This window comes from Onychostruthus taczanowskii, unplaced genomic scaffold, assembly GCF_017590055.1.
Source record: "Onychostruthus taczanowskii isolate IOZ18803 unplaced genomic scaffold, ASM1759005v1 scaffold110, whole genome shotgun sequence".
NCBI classification, from domain to species: Eukaryota; Metazoa; Chordata; class Aves; order Passeriformes; family Passeridae; genus Onychostruthus; species Onychostruthus taczanowskii.
The window spans coordinates 748111-768306 of NW_024497630.1; the positions used below are offsets into that span (position 1 = coordinate 748111).

The following is a 20196-nucleotide window of genomic DNA, read 5'->3' on the forward strand; positions in this document are numbered from 1 at the left end:
CTGGAGGGAGCTTTGTCAGGGGCCAGCATGGCCCTGGGTGTCCCCAGAGCAGAGGTGGGAGCTGCCAGCAGAGCACATGCTAGAGGCAGTCCAGGGATTTGGGGATGACTTTGGTCTTTGTTTTCCTTGCAGCACTAGTCTGAGAATGGCATGCTTTTTTTTTTTTTTTGCATTTTTTGCATTTTTATACGTATAATTTAAATTTTCTTTTGTTTCAAACTTGCATTTGTAAATGCAGCCACTTTCCTTCAAGACAGCAGCTTCTCATCCACAGTGGTGAGTTCAGCTCTTACCATCCCAGCAAACTACAGCTCCAGGTTTTTAACTGCTGCAGCTCTATTTGTTCATGTAGGAAAACATTTATTTGAGCTTCTCCTAGTTAAAAGAAAGCAATCTTTGAGCAAAATATCAGAGGAGCTTGTTAATGGTCAATTTTCCTAGACAGTTGAATTAGGACTCCTGATAAGGAGTGTTAGTGCTTGGCTTGACAAAAGCACCAGAAATCGAAGCCTCATGTAGAGGAGACACAGACAAGATAATCTAATGGGTCTTTTTTTGTCTTCAGCTTGTTCTGAGCAGCAGAGAGCCCTGGAGGGGTTGGGATGGGCTGTGAGGCCAGGCTGATGCTGCTGTGGGTTTGCCATGCTGGCTGTGGAGCAGGGAGGGGAAACTGTCTCCCCCCTTCCTGGGGTCACCTATCCACAACCCAAACAATGGCCAGAGTGTGCACAGGGTAACGTGAGAGATGTCAATAAAAATCATAAAGTCTGCTTTCCTGACATCTCTGGGGCTTCCAAGGGGCTGGGCAGTGGTGTTTTTGTGAGGTTTTTCCAGGGCTTTTTTTGTTGCCCAGCACAAGGGATAAGACCAAGGAACACCAGCTCCTGCCAGCTGCTGTTGAGTGATGTCAAAGCTGCACCCAGGAAATGGTTTGAAATGTGCAGGGAGGAAAAAGGTGCTGGTTAGTCCTGGGAAAGAGGAGGATCCGTGCTACTCATTGAGTGCCATCTACTGGCACCTCACCCGTGCCACCATTTGCCCAGGGACAGTCGGTGCCCAGCATGCAGGGATGGTGAGGGTGGGCTCCCTTTGCTCCCTCAGTCATGCACTCCCTGCCCCTCGTAGGGCACAAGGAGCCCAGCAGCACCTGCCCAGGGTGGCACGTGCCAGCCAGAGCTGGTGCCACCACGATCCATCACACACAGGCTGGATCCAGGCTGCCCTTGGCTCTGTCCTGTCCTCTCCCTGTGGCTGCCCCAAGCACATCTCTACATCCCAGGTGATACACTGACCTTTATAAAACCTTCCTCCCCACCAGCTCGGCACCTTAATCCCTCCTCCAGTGCTTAGGCACTGCTTGGAGATGTGTGTTGGAGCTGGATTTAGGGACAAGGGCACGAGGGGCTGGAGCAACTTTCTGGTGTCCCATGAGCAGTGTGTGGCAAACAAGGTCTGGAGGGCTGATTGGCAGCCTAAACCCACAGTGCCATCCGTCAGTGCCTCCTGCCAAGGTCATGGGGGCTGATAGCCCTGCCCCATACACACCATAAGCCTTGGTAGCCTTAAAGCTGATGGGTTGGGATTTGTCAGGTAAACTCTTCCTGTGACTTGTCCTTTTGGCTTTAGGGCTATAAGGGAAATTTAGGGCATGGGGCATGGTTATACAAAGAGGTGGATCCTTTCAGGCAAGGGACAAGTGAACATCTTGAAGTGTTTATGTTTGAAGAGGGAGAAAAAGAGTTGCGGTTCATGGAAATGGTGCTTTGTAGGAGCAAGTGGATTGAATTCAGCCCTTTTTAATGCAATTTAAATAATCAATGGTCTATTCAATTACAGAAATATTTGGCAGAGCTCTAAATAGGTCACATCTGTCTTTAAATTGTTCTTCAGGTAAATACCTCACTGTGTGGTGTCACATGGACCAAATTCTGTAAGAGCTGCTGTCTGGGAGGGAGAACTCCTTGGCTGTACATGCAGTTATCCCCAAAACTCTGCACCTGGTGTGCTCTGACCCATGGATTCACTTTAGGGATTCCTTAGGAAGCCTGGCTCATATATTTTGGGTATATCCAGCTCCTGAAGTTTACAGCCCTGAGGTTGCTGGCTGTAACTGGACATGGCCAGGGGCTTTGTTGGCAGCTTCTGTGTTGCTCTCAGGGGCCAGGATGGAATCCTGAGCCCGCTGTGCCCCACGAACACTCACCTCGAGAAAGGGCAAAACAAAAACAGTGACTTTTGTTGTGGTGATCAGAGCCTCGAGGTTACTCGGGAGCAGGAGCCGGGGCTGAGGGAGGGAGGCAGGTGGTGCTGAGAACGCTTTGTTTGGGAAAGTTTTCCTCATTGTGTCCAGCAATTCTTCTGAGATGATCCTTCCTGTGGGCTGAATCATCGTCTGGGCCAGCGCTGGCTCTCGGGCCGCGGCCGCATCCTGCGCCCCGGGGGCATCCACAGGGGCCCAGCACCCCGCAGGACCACAGGATCACAGCCCCTGCGTTGGAATAAAAATAAAACCACCCCTGGCTGTCTCCCTCACCCTTTGGGGTCTGTTTTTCCCGAGGAAGCTCACAGGGACTCGTGCATTAGTGCACAAGTCATTCCCCACCATCCCTCTCCCTACTGAGAGGAGGCTCACAAACTGCCAAGGCCACCCTGGTGGGGTGTACGTGTGTTTGGCCACTTCCCCGCGTAATTTCCACATTATTTGGAAGCCATCCTTAATTTGTCTAATTTTTAACAGCCCCTGGCCTCCCTACCTGTAGGGCTGCAGCAGTGCAGGGCTGGGAGGGCTCACGTACACACCGCTGGCGCTGCATGCCTGTTTGATCTCAGATGCCTCTCTGACAAACTTCTGGAGGTTTTTTTGGTCACTTGTAAGTAAACAAGCTTCTGTCCCCATTTGTCTTCTTGGTAAGTAATGGAAACCAAGTGGAAGATGATTTCTGTTCCCCGGTGTTCCGGTTGCATCTCTGCGGCTGTAATTTGATTTTACATTGCAAATTAAACAATACTTGGAAAGATGCAAATCACAGCGGAAGTAGAGGTGGCTGCTGCTAAGTGGAGTAAGTGGGGGTGTTGCAGCTCCTCCATGCATCTGTGGGGGTGTGCAAAACACCCCGTGGCTGGAGGAACATGAGAGGTCACTGAGGGTGTCCCAGGGGACCTGGTGTGTTTCAGTCCTCGCTGCCTTCAGGCTGCTGAGTTCCCGTGTTCACCCAGCAGAATGAGTTTTGTCTCTTTGGACAGCAATCCGTGTGTGAGTGTGGAGTGTCTGCCCTGCTATGAGTGTGCAACTCTGTGTACAGTAAATGACCAGGAAAAAACAGGATGTATTTTGTTACAGCTTTCTGTTTAATGGAATATAACCCCTGACTTTGGGAATTACCCCATACCTCCTGAATTTCAGTTGGTTTGTGGTGGCAGATGGGTTGATGTTGTTGAGTGCGGGTAAGACAGAAATAAGGAAGGTTCTCCATGGGACTGTCTCTGTGTTTATGGGAGAATGGATCAGGAGCAGCCCTGGGGAGAAGGACTTGGGGTGTTGGTGGGTGAGAGGCTCAGCCTGCCCCGGCCATGGGCACTGACCCAGAACCCCTCCCTGTGCTGGGCTGAGCCCCCAGCGTGGGCAGCAGGCCAGGGGGGATTCTGCCTCTGTGCTCCTGTGCTCAGGTGAGAGCCCAGCTGCAGAGCTGCCCCAGCCCTGGGGAACAGCAGCAGGAGGACGTGGAGCTGCTGGAGCCAGGCCAGAGGAGGCCACGGAGATGCTGCCAGGGCTGGAGCCCCTCTGCTCTGGAGCCAGGCTGGCAGAGCTGGGGGTGCTCACCTGGACAAGAGAAGGCTCCAGGGAGAGCTCAGAGCCCCTTGCAGGGCCTGAAGGGACTCCAGGAGAGCTGCAGAGGGACTGGGGACAAGGCCTGGAGGGACAGGACACAGGGAATGGCTGCCACTGCCAGAGGGCAGGGCTGGATGGGATCTTGGGCAGGAATTGTTCCCTGGCAGGGTGGGCAGGCCCTGGCACAGGGTGCCCAGAGCAGCTGTGGCTGCCCCTGGATCCCTGGCAGTGCCCAAGGCCAGGCTGGACATTGGGACTTGGAGTGACCTGGGACAGTGGAAGGTGTCCCTGCCAAGGCAGAGGTGGGATGGGATGAGCTTCAGCATCCCTTCCAACCCAAACCTCTCCATGATTCTGTAACGACAGACATTGTAATGTGTGACACCTTCCTGAATGAAAAGGGGGTACCACAGGTTTCGGTCTGGGCCACCTCCTTGTTCTGCAGGGTTGGGTTTATCCCAAGGCACTTCCAGAGCATTGGGACATCACCTTGTACTCTCCCAGCCTCCGTGGTCCCTGTCACAGTCCAGCGCCACCACAGGGCTGGCCAGCCTAGCTGTGGGTCCCACTGTCACCTCACCTTGGGTCTCTGTTTCCATCTGCACGGAGGGAGCAGAGCTGCCCCTCCAGAGCACAGCTGATCCGAGGGACAGTGAAGAACAGGACTCCTCTGACACCTGTTGTGGGTCTGACTCAGCCCAGTGTTATTCTTGGTCTGTTTCCCTGCACTTTTGTCCCTTGGACCCTCGTTGACATCCTGCTTCTTGCAGGGCTGTCAGGCTTGGATGGAGGCTGGGGATGAGGGACAGGGATAGGTTTGTCCTGAAGAGGCTGGGGACAAGGGACACGGTGGGTTCGTCCTGCAGGCTGGTGACCTTTAGAAAGCCCTGACTGTGTTATCCTCCATCCCCTTCTCCTGCCGCTCCTTTGTGCTCGTGTTTGGTCACTGCTGGCCTTTGTTTTTACAGCTGGGGGAAGTGTTTTGAGCTTTAAAGTTTATTTTCTTCCCTCTGGTTGTCGTCACAGGTTTGTTTTCTTTCTCCGTGTGGCATCTTGCTGGCTCTCCCAGGGGCTGGGAGAGGGACTGGCTGCTGCTCTCGGGGCTTTCCTGCTGGAGGGAGCAGGATCTTCCCTGCATTTGGGAGGCCCCAAAGCCTCTCTGCCTTCACTTCTCTTACTGAATTTTTATCACAGAACCCCAGAATGGCTTGCACTGGAATGGACCTGAAAGCCCATCCCATTCCACCCCTGCCATGGCAGGGACACCTCCCACTGTCCCAGGCTGCTTCAAGCCCCTTCCAGCCTGGTCTGGGACACTTCCAGGGATCCAGGGGCAGCCACAGCTGCTCTGGGCACCCTGTGCCAGGGCCTTACTGCCTTCTTGGGAAAGAAGGGGCTCTGAGCTCTCCCTGGAGCCTTCTCTTGTCCAGGTGAGCACCCCCAGCTCTGCCAGCCTGGCTCCAGAGCAGAGGGGCTCCAGCCCTGGCAGCATCTCCGTGGCCTCCTCTGGCCTGGCTCCAGCAGCTCCACGTCCTCCTGCTGCTGTTCCCCAGGGCTGGGGCAGCTCTGCAGCTGGGCTCTCACCTGAGCACAGGAGCACAGAGGCCTCCCCATGTTTTGAATTTAATAAGTCCTGTCCATCCAACCCATTCTCCAGGAGGAGCACAGCCCAACAATTCACTCCTGGTGTGAACCTTGGCACCCTGAGTCAGGTCCTTGGCCATGTTCTGGACACGGGATGGTGGCTGTGACCCAGTGCCACCATGGGCACCCTGTGCAGTCATTTTGCAAGGCCTTGATGAGACTTGGACTGGCCCAAGTCATTAATTTCCTTAATGATGACTTAAAATAAAGGCAAGCTTTTATTTTGATTGCCATAAAATCACTCCATAAAAAATGCAGTGGGGACCTGCCTTTACATCTGCAAGTATGTTTCGTGTCTAAAGTGAGGGACGGCCAAATTTGCTGGTTGGGTTTTGTTGCTTTTTCCAAAATTTCCTCACCCCTGTGTTGGGCACTGGTTTGTACATTTATTGTTGCATATAATTATTACTGTGTATGCACATGGTGGGATTGTTGGGTTGTCCTGAGCAGAGACAGGAGTTGGACTCAGTAATCCTGGTGGATCCCTTCTGGCTCAGGACATTCCAGGATTCTGTTTCTGGGATGCCACACTAGCACGCTCAAAACCAGCCCAGGGGCTGCCATGGAGCCTGCCCTGTCCTTTGAGAGCACTTTCAGTGATGTCAGAGCATCTTCCAAAAGACCAGGAGTTGCTAAAGATCTTCCTTGACTCCTTTTTCCCTTTTTCTTTGTTCGGTTTTGGTGTAGGTTCAGTTTTTCTCCATAGTTATCCCTCATGGAATGCCAGTAGGGAATGGATGATTTTCCCCCAGTCCTTCCCTAGTTCTCTCCTATTTTTCCCCAGCCCCAAACAGTTCCTAAACCCCATCTGTGTGTGCAGAAACTGCTGAACTGGAATACAGTGCAGGAGATGCTGAGCAGATGCTGAGTAGAGGAATTAACAATCACCAAAGTGGTGACGTCAGCTTTTTGAAGTCAAAAATTATTCCTGAGTGCACATTTGGGGAGGGGGTGGCAGCAGCAGGTGCTTCCCTGGATCAGGGCTGTGTGTGGGGTGGATGGGCCTGTCATGGCTTTCAGTTCTGGGTTCATTCATCATCACAAAGATACAGGGGCAGAATCTGCCCCAGAAATCGTGCAGGGATCTGTGAGTGTAATGTGGGTGCTGCGTGTTCCCCTGGGGTGCCTGCTCTGGGGGATGGTGTCACTGGGCTCTCCTGGGAAAAAGCATCTGTTTATGGAGTCCTGGAATATCCTGAGCTGGGAGGGACCCTCAGGGATGCTCAGCCCAGCCCCTGTCCCTGCCCAGCCACCCCAACAAGCCCACCCTGAGCACCCCTGGCAGCGCTGTCCAAACGCTCCTGCAGCTCTGGCAGCCTTGGGGCCGGGACCATTCCCTGGGCAGCCTGGGCAGTGCCAGCACCCTCGGGGGCAAGAACCTTTCCCTGAGCTCCATGCCAAGCCCTGGCACAGCTCCAGCCCTTCCTGACCTACTGTCCCTGTCCCAGAGGGAAATGCCACCTGGCCCTTTTGGTGCCCCTGGACAGGTCAGGAAGTGGCAGGACATTCCACCCCCCTGCCATGGCAGGGACACCTGCCACTGTCCCAGGTTGCTCCAAGTCCCATCCAGCCTGGCCTTGGGCACTGCCAGGGCAGCAGAACAGCTGAGCCTCACTGTCCTGACAGTCAGTTCTGGTCCAACCTCAAATTTCTCAGCAGTGAAGGGGATAAAACATCCCCTGACCTGCCCCATGAGCAGAGCCCCCCAGGGTGGCATTGCCAGGGACCTCGTGCTGCCCTCCAGGTGTTCAGGGTGGGTTTTTTATCCACCCCCCCTTATTTTTATTTTAATTGTTTTGTCGTGCACCGGGAAAAGGAAGTGAACAAATTGTATGGTCCCCTCTACAATCGACGTCCTGTAAACAGCTCCCGGCTGCCTTCCACTCACAGCTGTTTTTTCCTATTTGGGGGTGGATGGGGCTGGTAAATAAACAGGAATTCTGGGAGCTGCTTCCAGCACCCCCTTCTCCCTCACAGGGGCTGTGCCAGCACCTCAGAGCCTTTCCTGGGGGGGTGCCGGAGTGAGTTGTTCCTCGCCGAGTGGAGCAAACTCTCCTCAGAAAAAACAACTTTGCTGCTTTTCTTTTCCTGGGACTAAAGCTAATTACTAGTCAACTAATTTTATTGATTTCCAATCCCTTTTAGCAGAGATTTTGCTGTGGGGCTGATTGCCAGAGCGATTAGCACACAAAGCCGCTTAATTTGGAAGTGTTTATCAAGCAGCCTTCTGTCACCTCTGCTTCAAATCACATTCCAGTGGCACCGGTGGCCCTGCCTGTGGTGGCTTGTGCTGTCCCACCCCCGAGGGAGGCAGGTGGGGAGCAGGGCTTCTCTGCCTTAAATAACCATGGCAGGGTGTTTGGAACTAGATGGTCTTTAAGGCTCCTTCCAACCCAAACCATTCCATGGATCTAAGTGTTCCATGAGCTGGAAAAGCTGCTGGCTCTGGGGTTTTTACTCCCAGCTGCCATCACATCCTTGTCCTGCTCCAACCCTCGGGCTCTGCTGTGGCTGCAGAGCTGGAATTTCCCTCCTGGCCCTCAAATCCCCACCATGGGCACTGTGTGGTCTCTCTTGAGGATGGAAGATGCACCTTTGTGGCAGCTACAGCTGCTTCCAAACCTCCTCCAGCCACGGGAGGGGTTTGGCCTAAATATTTTTAATAGAATTTAAAAAAAAAAAAAAAAAAAGCCAGGCCAGTCGTTTTGCTGGAATCAGATTAGGGAGGGCAGATTGTGGAGGCTGGGGGGAGGGAGAGGCTCAGCCTGGCTCAGTCACAGCTCCAGCAGCACAGAGGCTCCAGCAGCACAGAGACCCCAGCAGTGTCCCCCAGTGTCATCCCTGGGGCTGCTGGGAGGGTCTCTCGCTGCCTCCTCCTCCTGACACCTGAAAACAAGGTGCCTTTGAGGAATTTCAAAGAAATCCCAGAAATTCCTCCCTGGGAGGATGGGCAGGCCCTGGCACAGGGTGCCCAGAGCAGCTGTGGCTGCCCCTGGATCCCTGGCAGTGCCCAAGGCCAGGTTGGATGGGGTCTGGGATAGTGAGAGGTGTCCCTGGCCATGGCAGGGGTGGCACTGGATGGGCTTTGAGATCCCTTCCCACCCAACCATTCCATGATTTAAGCCTGCAGCACTGCAGCTTTCCAGCAGTGCATGTTCTCCTCAGGGTACAGGATTTAAGAGCAAAAGCTCTGTATTTGATTTACAAATGGTATCTGAGAGGGTTCAGGAGCAAAACATCCCATTCTCCATCCCTGCATGTCCTCTGGATCCAGAGAGATGGCTGCACACCCCTTGAGCTTTGCTTTGAGCAAAGCAATTGTTAGGGACTGAGCTTGTTCTAAAAGACCTTTCACAGAATCCTGGAATATCCTGAGTTGGGAGGGACACACAAAGACCATCGAGTCCAACTCCTGACCCTGTCCCATTCACACAAAGGTTGTGGGGTCCTTGGTTGTGTCCAGGTGGTCAGAGCTGCCTCCAGAGCCACATTCCCTGTCACACCACCTCCAAGTGCTGTGCTCAGACTGGGGCGTTCAGAGCTCAGGGCTCAAGGACCAGCACCTGTGCCCAGGTGGCTTTGGGGGCTCTGGTTGTTGAAACCAGGGCAGCTTCTCTTGGGGCAGGTGGAAGGCACAGGCTGGGAACTGACCTGGAAGGATGTGGGATGGATCACAAAACCCTGCCCCCTTTTAATGCTTTTACATAGAATCCTGGAATAGTTTGGGGTAGAGGGACATTACAGCCCATGCACTGCCACCCCTGCCATGGCAGGGACACCTCCCACTGTCCCAGGCTGCTCCCAGCCCTGCCCAGCCTGGCCTTGGGCACTGCCAGGGATCCAGAGGCAGCCACAGCTGCTCTGGGCACCCTGTGCCAGGGCCTGCTCATCCTCCCAGGGAGGAATTGCCTCCCAGTATCTGAAGTAAATCTGTCCTCCTTTAGGTAAAACAGGTCCCCTTTCCTGTCACTCTCCTGTGTTTTCTTGTCAGAGCTGTGTGTCCAAAGTGGTTCCGTTCCTCCTGGATGGGAACAGCTGTCATTGCTCTGTGTCACTGGACACTTGTCCATAGCCTTTGCTAGAGTTCATTGCTGCACTAAAGATGTTTTTCTGAGCCTAAATGTGGTTAAATTATTTTTATCCCTGCTGAAGCTTAGGACAGCTCATGTCTATCAGCTCTTCTTGGCTGTGGCAGGAAAACCGTGAGGAAAAAAAAATGACTGTCTGACAGCTACATCTTATTCTATTAGTATGTTTTAATTAGAACACGAGCAAGAAATGTGTTATGAATATTCATGCTCAAGGTTATTAAAATGCACAATTAATCTGTACTCAGTTTAATAACTGTATTAATGGAGAGAGGAGGTAGCTCCTATTTTTGTCATTCTCAATTGGAAAGTGTGCTTTAACTTGGGTAGTTGGGAAATGGGGTTGTTTTAAAATCAGCTTGGCTCCTGCCAGCAGCATGGGCACATGGGTGTTTCCAAAACTCACACACCTCAGGGTGGGAGAGTACTGGAAGAGTGGCAAAGCCAAGCCCTGCCAGGATGGAGCTCCCTCATGGAGACAGAATTCAGCTCAGTGCCATGGGAGTTTTCAGCCACAGAATCACAAAATCCCAGAAATGTTTGCATTGGGAAAGACCTTAAAGCCCATCCAGTGCCCCCCCTGCCTTGGCAGGGACACCTCCCACTGTCCCAGGTCACTCCAAGCCCTGTCCAGCCTGGCCTTGGGCACTGCCAGGGATCCAGGGGCAGCCACAGCTGCTCTGGGCACCCTGTGTCAGGGCCTGCCCACCCTGCCAGGGAACAATTCCTGCCCAAGATCCCATCCAGCCCTGCCCTCTGGCAGTGGCAGCCATTCCCTGGGTCCTGTCCCTGCAGGCCTTGTCCCCAGTCCCTCTGCAGCTCTCCTGGAGCCCCTTCAGGCCCTGCCAGGGGCTCTGAGCTCTCCCTGGAGCCTTCTCTTGTCCAGATGAGCACCCCCAGCTCTGCCAGCCTGGCTCCAGAGCAGAGGGGCTCCAGCCCTGGCAGCATCTCCGTGGCCCTTTGGACATGATCTCTCTTTGGTGACTTGGATTTATGGGGTTTTTTGCCAGCCCTGTGGGTGTTTTAAGGCAGAGGATGTGTCCACAAGTATGCAGCAATTGGGACCCAGAAGATTCTCAGGGGATCTCCATCTCACCTGGGGCAGCTCCTGGGTGATGCCCAGAGGCAGGAAACACATTCCCATGTGCCCCAAGGTGCCTCTGACCCTTCTTGGGCACCTCGGTCACCTCTACAGCTGCTGGGGTGCCCTTGGATGAGCCCTGGGGCTGCTGAGCCTGTCCTTCCCACCCCAGCTTCCCTCTCTTTTCCCCCTTCCTCTCCCTCCACTCGTGTCCAGCCTGGCTGCTCTGTGCTCCCAGAGCCAGGGTGTGGGACTGTTTGGGGTGACACTGTGCCCAGGGGCTTTGTGCTGTGAGTGGAGCCAACCCTGCTGATGGGAGCTTTCCCAGACACACCTGCCCATGGCCAAACACTGGGATTTTGCAGGGCTGGCTGAGGGCATTTGCTGCCAAATTGCAGATCCTCAGGAATACGAAGGGAGGGGAGAGTGGGCTGGCAGGGAATGTAGGACAGATGCCAGACGTGTAAAGAGGACAGTCTGCTTTTTCCTGGCTTCATCCCAGAAATCCCTGAATTCCTAAAACACCTGCAGGTGCTGAAAATAGGGAGATTTTTTGCTGGCGCTTTTCAAGCCAATGGCTGCAGCTTGGGGAAGGTGCAAGACTTTATTTTCCAGGAGACATCAGACAGAGCTGGCATGGGCACCTTCAGAAGTACTTCCAGAATCTTGGGATGCTCTTGCTGCTTTGGTGGGAGAGTGGAACCTCACTTTAGCTTGGCAGCCACGAGAAGTACCTGGAGGGTACAAGAAATCTTTTGGGTTTCCTTGGGGGTTATAGAATCCCAGAATCCCAGAATGGATTTGGTTGGGAGGGATCTTAAAGCCCATCCAGTGCCACCCCTGCCATGGCAGGGAACCTCCCACTGTCCCAGGTTGCTCCAAGCCCTGTCCAGCCTGGCCTTGGGCACTGCCAGGGATCCAGGGGCAGCCACAGCTGCTCTGGGTGCCCTGTGCCAGGGCCTGCCCACCCTCACAGGGAGGAATTTCTTCCTGAAAGAAAGGGTTGGTTTGCTGTGATCCCATTTGGGGTCACAAAGGGGCCAAGGAGGGGTTGGGGACCTGCCCTTGCTCTGGATGAGTGGCTCATCCTCTGCAGTTGCTGTTGGAGCACTCAGGGGTTTGGTCCCTCTCCAGGGTCTGTGCCATGGTGGTGGCACCACAGGGTGCAGCAACTCATGCCAGGGGTTTGTCCTTGTTGAGGGGATGTGTGACCCTCAGCCTTTGCTCCCTGTGCCACTCTCTGTCTCCTCTCCTTCCTTCATTGGGGAGACTGGGCAAGGGTTTGCTTTTATTTTTCAGGAATTTTGGCACAGAATCCCAGAATGGGGGAGGTTGGAAGGACCACAGTGGCCCATCTGGGCCCATGTCACAGGGCACAGGATTGTGTCCAGACTGTTTTGGCATAACTCAAGAGAATATCTGAAGGGACATTCAAGGGAGGAAGACTCAACAACCTGAGGAAAATTTCCCTGGTCTTCCAGGCACCCCATCTCCCTCCAGAGCCCCCTGAGCATCCTCTCCAGGCATATTCTGGCCTGGGAGTGCTGCTCTGCTGTCAGTGGGGTGGTGGCAGGACTGAGGGCTGTATGAGAGGTCAGGGTGATCCAGGGGGACCCAGGACCCCCAAAGCCCATCCTGCATGGGGCACTGATTGGGTGTGAGGGTCTGGACCCCCATGCCTTGGCTTCCCCTCTGCCTCAGGGGCTCCTGGGGTTCCTCATGGGGACTGTGGTGTTGCAGTCCTTGTCCTTCCAGCCCAAAGGGAGCATTTTTCCAACCATGTCCAAGGCTGCTGATCCTGCTCATGTCTTCTCCCCAACCCTTGGGGAGCTTTAAAACCACCCGTGACAGCAAAATGACTCAAAGGAGTGTTTCTGCCTCCTGCCTCGCCAGGGTTTGCAGGGATTGCAGATGAATTGCTTTGGAAAAACACATTAGCAAAGCAAAAGTTTATTCTAGGAAGTAGGAGGTGGGAGAATTGGCAGTAATTCTCCCTAGTATCCAAGGTATTATTAGAGGCTTATCCCTGCTCTGCACAGTAATCACATTGGAAATTTTTGATTAGAAAACAAAATCTAAATGAGAATTATGAATATTCATTAGGTATGGAGATTAATATGCATAATTATGCAAATTAGACAGCAATTAAACACCAATTCTCCGGGGAAATGATTAACACAAAGGCACAGAAATAGAAGGATGTAATTTGAAAGAAGTTTCTGGTTAAATGAACAGTGAGGGGAGCGGAGGAGACAAATCTGAGGCATGTTTGCCATAATAATCAGCTTTGCCAAGCGAAATGGGAGTGAGCCCTGACCCCCTGCCCCATGTCCTTGCTGCCACTCAGCTCCCTCCTCCCAGAAGGGCATCCTGGGGCACCTGGAGGTGCCATCCCCATTGGAAGAACCAGCACAGGACAGGTCCCCAGAGAGCCACGGGGCCCTGGTGCTGCCACAGGGCGATGCTGCTGGGAGAGTCTGGAGTCACTGCAGTGTGGCTGTGACCCCTGGTGGGGACAGGGGATGTCCATGGGTTGGGAAGTGTCCATGGCTGGTCCACCCTCACTCACAGCCTTCTGCAGATCTGGGATTTCTTCTGTCCAACCCAGCAGAGTCAGTGTTTGTGCAGTACCTCAAAAGATTATGGGTGCCACCACCCTGCCCAGCCCCTCTCAAATCCCTGGATTTGCCCCTTTAGAACACCAACTGCTGCTCCCCAGCCCCTGGTCATCCACTGGAGCAGGAGATGGAGCAGCACAGTTGGAGATCCTGCAGCTGAGTCAGGTCGAGGCTGTTTTCCAGAAGGTTCCTTCCGTGTGGTTGTGGTATCAGCTGCAACTGTGGGAGCTGTGCTGATGCAACATCCCAAGGGTTTTGTGTCATGGTGGACATTCCCAGCTCACTGAAGGGGCTCCAGGAGAGCTGCAGAGGGACTGGGGCCAAGGCCTGGAGGGACAGGACACAGGGAATGGCTGCCACTGCCAGAGGGCAGGGCTGGATGGGATCTTGGGCAGGAATTGTTCCCTGGCAGGGTGGGCAGGCCCTGGCACAGGGTGCCCAGAGCAGCTGTGGCTGCCCCTGGATCCCTGGCAGTGCCCAAGGCCAGGCTGGACAGGGCTTGGAGTGACCTGGGACAGTGGGAGGTGTCCCTGCCATGGCAGGGGTGGGATGAGCTGAGTGAGGTCCCTTCCAGCCCCAACCATTCCATGGTTCCCTGACTCCCCTGGGTGTAGCCCAGGAGGTGCCGCCTGTGTGGACTTGGCAGGGGATGAAAGGAGCTGATCTCCCACCGCAGCCTGTGCAGAAACATTGCAAAACCTTCTGCCTGCTCCTCTGCTGGTTTGAGCTGGATCCCTTGTGCTGAGGATACTCTTGGGAGGGCTAAAGCTGAGATGGCTGGGGGTGTGCTCTGAGGGTCCCACTTCCTCAGGGGAACCTTGGGGGGCTGAAAGAGCACCCCAGGACAGGTGACTCTGTAACATTGGACCCCCAGAAATTCCCACCTAAGGATTTCACCTCTGGGCACCCCTTCGCTCTGCCCAGGTTCAACAGAGTTTGGCCTGTATCTTGCACCACCATGGGCAAAATTGCAGTTCTGCTGGAGCATCCAAATGGATGCAGTGTGGTTTTGATTTATAGTTCAATCCCTTTCACTGTCGCTCTCCGGGGGAAGGAGGTTCATGGGTGCTCTGGAATAAAGGAGTTAAAATACTGGTTTTTCCTCTTCCCACTGTCCCATGTTTTGAACCATTTCCAGGCTGTGGTGGGATGTGCTTTGAAGTTTGTGGAATAACTCCCAGTGGGAGTGGGAAGGTGAGGAGGCAGAGGGGAGGCTCGGTCACGCCAAGTGGAAGTGGTTTATTAATGAAAATATTGTTTTGTTTGTAGAAGGAAGAGTTAATTTTACGAGAACACCTTTGAGGCTTTGCTGATAAAGCAAAGAGTAACCTTTGTTCTTCCTGTTTTTCGGTAGGCTTGGATGAAAGGCAGGGATCAGGTTCCTGGGGAACGGCAGATCAAAACAGCTCCACGTTTGACCAAGGAAGGGTAAGGACAAAGCACGAACACCAAGCTCCAACCAAAACAAATGGGGTCTTTCCCAGGCCTTTCAGAGCCTTGGGTCTAACCCTGGCACAGCTTTTCTTGCCCCATTTTGGACATGGGTTCTGTGAACTCTAGGGTTTTCCCCATCCCCATCTCCCCAGGCTTTGCTGCCTTGAGGTCCCCTTGAGGTTTCTCCTCCAAAAACTTCTCCCAGATTTGCACTAGGATGGGCTCCTGTGGCTGCTCAGGCATCTCCCTCCCTGCACCCGGTGGTGGTGTGGGGAGAGGGGACCCAGGGGGTGAGACAGGTGCCTGAAGGAGACACAGATGGGTGAGTCAAGGGATCTCAGTGGGTTGAGGGATCTCATCTGATGGCAAAACTTCCTGAGTATCCACCCCACAAGACTTTGAGAATCTGAGGAGGGAATCCCTGCAATCCACCACATTGTCTGGCCATGGCACCCTTGGTGGGGTGAAGAACTTGGGAAGGGTTTTGTAGGGAAGGAATTGAGGCTACAACACTCATGACTGGGGTCTGAGTATGGGAAGAGAGAAATGCCACAAATTTCATGGAAATGGTGTAATTTTTGTTTTAATGGGTTTGTGTGATTCGTTTTTGCAATGGTACCTTTCCCTCCCCTCCAGTCAGTGGCAGAGCTGGGGCTGTTATGTCAACTCTCATTTGTATATTTAGAATTTATATATTTATATAAATATATCTAAAAATATATGTTTATATTTATCCAGCCTTTTTCTTGCCCCTTCACCCCCCTGGTTCAGGGAGGAGCTGCATGGCTCTTACCTGGTGGGTGCCAAAGAGCTGCCAGCCTGGGACAAAGCATGGTTCCATGTCCCCTCTTGCCATGTCCCCAACTGCCATGCTGCCTCCCAACGCCACGGCCTCTGCACTGCCCAGCTCTCCTTGGCATGGGGATAAAATCCTTTCCACGCCCTTTTCACAAGGAGCCTTTGGCTTTGCCTCTTCCTGGGGGAGGCTGGGCCCTGGCAGCCTCGTGTTTTGTCCCCAGGCTCTGTGTGACTGTCCCCTGTTGTCCCAGCAGAGCTATGGCGAAGGCCCCCACTACAGTGAGCACCGGGACCTGCCATCCCACAACAGCATCTCCTCGTCACCATTCCTGGGAGCTGGACTCGTGGGTGAGTGCCTGCAGCTGCCTGGCAGGTCCCCAGGCCAGGGGACCCGTGGTGGGGGAGTGTTGGGATAGCGTTGCTGTTCCCTGTGCTGGACCTGCTCCAGGTGTTCTCCAAGCTGTGGTCCAGGGAGGTGGTACCCAGAGGGTTCCATCAGTGCCAGCTGTTCTGTGTGTGTGGTTATGTTTCCCTGCTTTTTACCCTGAGGGAGTAGCAGGGGTCGATGCCCCCAGGGTGGGCTGAGTGTTCCTGGGAGCTGGGAATTAGGGGTGGGAGAGATGCTTATTGTTAAGGATTTATTAAGGACGTGGGATGACCCTGCTTGAGTGGGCAGGTGGCACCAGATGATCCCACCAGGGTCACTTCCAACCAGACCCACTGGGTGACTGTGACATGCAAGGGGCTGGGGGCTATGTCACTTCCCAGAGAGCTGGTGGTGCCGCCTTTGCTGCAGTGGGGTTTGGAGGAGCCTCTTCCCATCTCCTGCCAGGCTCCAGCAGCCTTGTGTGGCCCCTCCATCCCCAACTCCAGGCAGGCAGCGTGAGGAGCTCACAGGGACGGTGATCCCGCATGACCGGATGCGTGTGACCATTCACCCAGTCACCTCTCCCAGCTCAGGGGTGGGAGGAGAGATTAAGAGCAGAAAATATCCCTCCTGGAGGGCTTAGAGAGCTCTAATGTCATTAGATCAGGAATTGGGGTTAGTCCTCCCCATCTTTGCCCACACAAGGGTGGTTAAAACGCTCCAGCACATGTGGAAGGAGCAGGGCCGGGACAGGGCTTGCTCATGGTTGGAAGGGAGGGGTAAGAAAAGGGAATCAATCATGTTTGAAACAGAAAATTCCCCCAACACAAAATCCCCCCTGTGGATGTGGTGGCAAAGGGGAAGAGCAGAGCAGGGTTGTGCTGGGACATGAGCAGCCACACATTGGCCCCTCCTGGCCTGGGTCAGAGCTTGGGGCTCGCTGTGAGCTCTGCTTCCCCCTTTCACCCCTTGTGCTGTTGGGGACAACGTTTGGGTGTCCCTCGGGGATCTCTGAAGGGGGAGGAGCCTTTCTGAGCAGCTCCCCCTGTCCCTCTGCAAGGGAAGATCTTCCCTCTCCCTCTCTGCCCCCGGAGGATGTAAGTGGAGCACAGAGAAATTTTTGGGTAGGACAGGGGAGCCTTGCTGCAGCTCAGCAGGGCTTTGGGGGGATGTGCGTGGGGGAACCCATCCCAGCCCATCCCACACCTGGGGCCAAGGCAGCCCTGAGAGTTTCCAGCTGAGAAGGAGCTGCCCCGGGAGGAACACGGAGGTTTCCCCTTTGATGTGTGCGGGGAAGACGCCTTTGGCTGCCGCTCAAAGCCGGGCTCTCCCTGCGAGCCCGAGCGCTCCCGGCACGTGGGGCTCCCTGGGCGACTTCCAGTGGCTCTGGGGCCGAGGGTGAGCGCTGGCCCCGTGGCCAGCAGGACTGTGGCCACACTCTGTTCCCAGGCTCAGGGGGCTGTGTCTCCCCAGGGGGGTCAGAGGCAACACCAGGAGCTCCACCACTGAGACAGGGAACAGGCAGGGCAGGAAGGGTTCCTCACATTTCCAACTCCCTTTTGTTTCTAAAATTGAATGTGGTTAAAGTAGAAAGCATCGATTCTGGGAGCAGGTTCCAAAATACATAAATCACTTTTCATTGTAGAATCAAAGAATCACAGAGTGTTTTGGGTGGGAAGGGACCTCAAAGCCCATCCAGTGCCACCCCCTGCCATGGCAGGGGCACCTTCCACTATCCCAGAGTGCTAGAAGCCCCATCCAGCCTGGCCTTGGACACTTGCAGGGATCCAGGGGCAGTCACTGCTGCTCTGGGCACCCTGTGCCAGGGCCTGCCCACCCTCAAAGCCAGCAATTTCTTCCCAATATCCAATCTAAACCTACTCTTTGCTCATGTGCCTGGAAGGGAGGACATGGGGAAGAGCAGGGGTGGGATTTTCTCTTCCTCTTTTCCAAGCTGCTTCTGAAAACTCTTAGAGTGGCAAAATGCAAAGGGATAAGGGAGAGCGCAGGCAGGAAAATAAAATAATGCTTCTGTAAAAGCAGAGGAAAAATGGGAGGGAAAGGGGAGTTTTGGCAGTGTGTCCCCCTGTCTGCCAGGTCCTGGTTGCCAGCAAGGTGCCCCTCAGGGAGGGAAGTTCATGTTAATGGGGTGGCTGAGTGGAACCAGGGGATTTCAAAATCTGAGGAGGTGGAGGGAACAGATGAGGATGAACATGTTGTGGTTGTTGATGGATGAAAGGTGTGTGAAACATCTAAGCCCTTCTCCAAGATTAGAATTTTTATCTCTTTCCCACTCAACCTCTGTTTCTTCAAGGAGGATCAGGAACTGTGGGAAGAACCATTTTGGGAGCAGCCTGGATGCTGTCTGTTGGCAACGGTGGGTTGGGCCAGTAGAGAGGGAGGCTGAGCTGCAAGGGCCCCCCAAAGTCAGTGCTGGGGCTCTGAGCACTCAGGGTGGTGATGGCTCCTCCTGGCAACCCCATCCTTTGGATTTTGTGTTCCTGGAGGCCATGCATGTCCCAGGGCCAGGCTACAGCCCCCATCCTCTGAGGATGGGCTTTAGGGACAGGGAGCACCTTTCCCCAGCAAAGGGACACTACAGCAGGCAGCACGTGGAGAAATTGAGCAAGACGTGATTTCTTGCATCAATTTTCCACATGGAAAATGAGGCTGTGCTCTGACCAATCTTTGGTGGGTTGAGGAGCTCCTGCCAGCCTGAGCTTTGGAGCAGTGATCACATCCCTTCCAGGGTGGAGTCTTCCCCTGTCCCTGCAGGCTGGTGGCATTTTGGGGCCCTGGAGATCCTGAGGAGGATCCCAGGTGCAGCCAGTGCCCACCCTCCTACACAAGTCCTGTCACCACTCAGACTGATCTGACAGGAGCGGGGAGCAAGGAGGGAAACTGGGGAGCTGCAGGGTGGAGTGGCCCTTTGGGTAAGAGAGCAGTGGAATGTGTCCAGCCAGATTTCTGCCCAGTGTGTCTCTGTGCTGGGAGCTGGTGTCACAAACTCCATGAGCAGCAAACTCTGTGGGATAGGCAGGGCTGGAGGGATCTGCCTGGCCCAGGAGAGAAGGAAATCAGGTCTCATTTTGAGGGGAGCAGGATGCTGCCAGCACATCCCTGAAACCCCTGCAGGCTGCATCCCTGCCCTTTGTTCCTGTCCTGGTTGGGCTCTTTGGTGTCACCCCAGCCCAAGCCCTCTTCCCCTCCTCAGGATCCGCCCCCCAGCCCGAGTCCCCTCCCAGGGACAGTGAGGAAGGGGCTGATCAGCCCCTGGCGTGGAGCTGGGGGAGTACAAAGCTCTGATTTAATCCCTGTTGTTCCCTGCATTGGCCCCAGAGAGGGACAGTCACTGCTCCTCACCCCAGTCCAGCCCATTCTTGGGGTGGTGACCTTGTCACAGTGTGCACACCTGATCCAAAAGCAGTTTGAAAGGAAAAGCACTGATTTCTGTTCAGCCGTTGAGTTTGAGCTCATGGATGTTCTTTGGATGAACATGGGGCACGATGGGAGCTTGGCTTTAGGAGGCACCTTCAGCACAAAGCCAAGAGGGGCTGCACTCACACAGCACCTGGGGGAGATGCTCCCCCCAGCCAGGGCTCCCACAGGGCTCCCTGCTCTCCTGAAAGGCACACTGTGGGGGGAATCTTCAGTTGCTTCCCTCAGCCACAGCTTCAGCTCCACAGGTGATGGAGAACATCAGAGCCCCTCAGGACGGACTGAGCAGGGACCTCTGGGCTGTGTTGCACTGGATGGAATAACCTAAATTTGTCAAAAGGATAAGAAAATAAATTAGAAAATGTCCACATGAAGGACATGGAGCTGGGGAAGGCTCTGAGGAGCGGCTGAGGGCACTTGGCTCGTTCAGCTGGAGCACAGGAGACTGAGGGGAGGCTCCTCGGGGGCTGCAGCTCCTCCCCAGGGGAGGCAGAGGGGCAGGGGCTGAGCTCTGCTCTGGGACAGGGACAGGAGGCCAGGAAGGGCTGGAGCTGTGCCAGGGCTTGGCATGGAGCTCAGGGAAAGGTTCTTGCCCCCGAGGGTGCTGGCACTGCCCAGGCTGCCCAGGGAATGGTCCCGGCCCCAAGGCTGCCAGAGCTGCAGGAGCGTTTGGACAGCGCTGCCAGGGGTGCTCAGGGTGGGCTTGTTGGGGTGGCTGGGCAGGGACAGGGGCTGGGCTGAGCATCCCTGAGGGTCCCTTCCAGCTCAGGATATTCCAGAATTCCATGATTCTAAACCCCTGAATGGAAACACCATCAGTGCTCTGAATGGGAAGCATCCCAGGCTGCTGGGTGGGGGGCTTTGAGCCAGGTGAGCAGGTGCAGAACCAATGTCTGAGC

At 54.6% G+C, this 20196-nt stretch overlaps 1 protein-coding gene across 12 annotated transcripts in view; it reads left to right on the forward strand.

The window, feature by feature from the left end:
- The window catches only part of TCF3 (transcription factor 3), an 82574-nt gene that overhangs the window by 27569 nt on the left and 34809 nt on the right, over nucleotides 1-20196 (forward strand). For 8 of the 12 annotated variants that reach the window (XM_041423708.1, XM_041423736.1, XM_041423727.1 and 5 more), the window contains 2 exons: nucleotides 14615-14688; nucleotides 15744-15840. In XM_041423708.1, coding sequence (XP_041279642.1) covers nucleotides 14615-14688; nucleotides 15744-15840 — 171 coding nt within the window. The remainder of the gene's footprint in view (nucleotides 1-14614; nucleotides 14689-15743; nucleotides 15841-20196) is intronic. The other 4 variants (XM_041423718.1, XM_041423799.1, XM_041423809.1 and 1 more) reach the window with 1 other exon arrangement.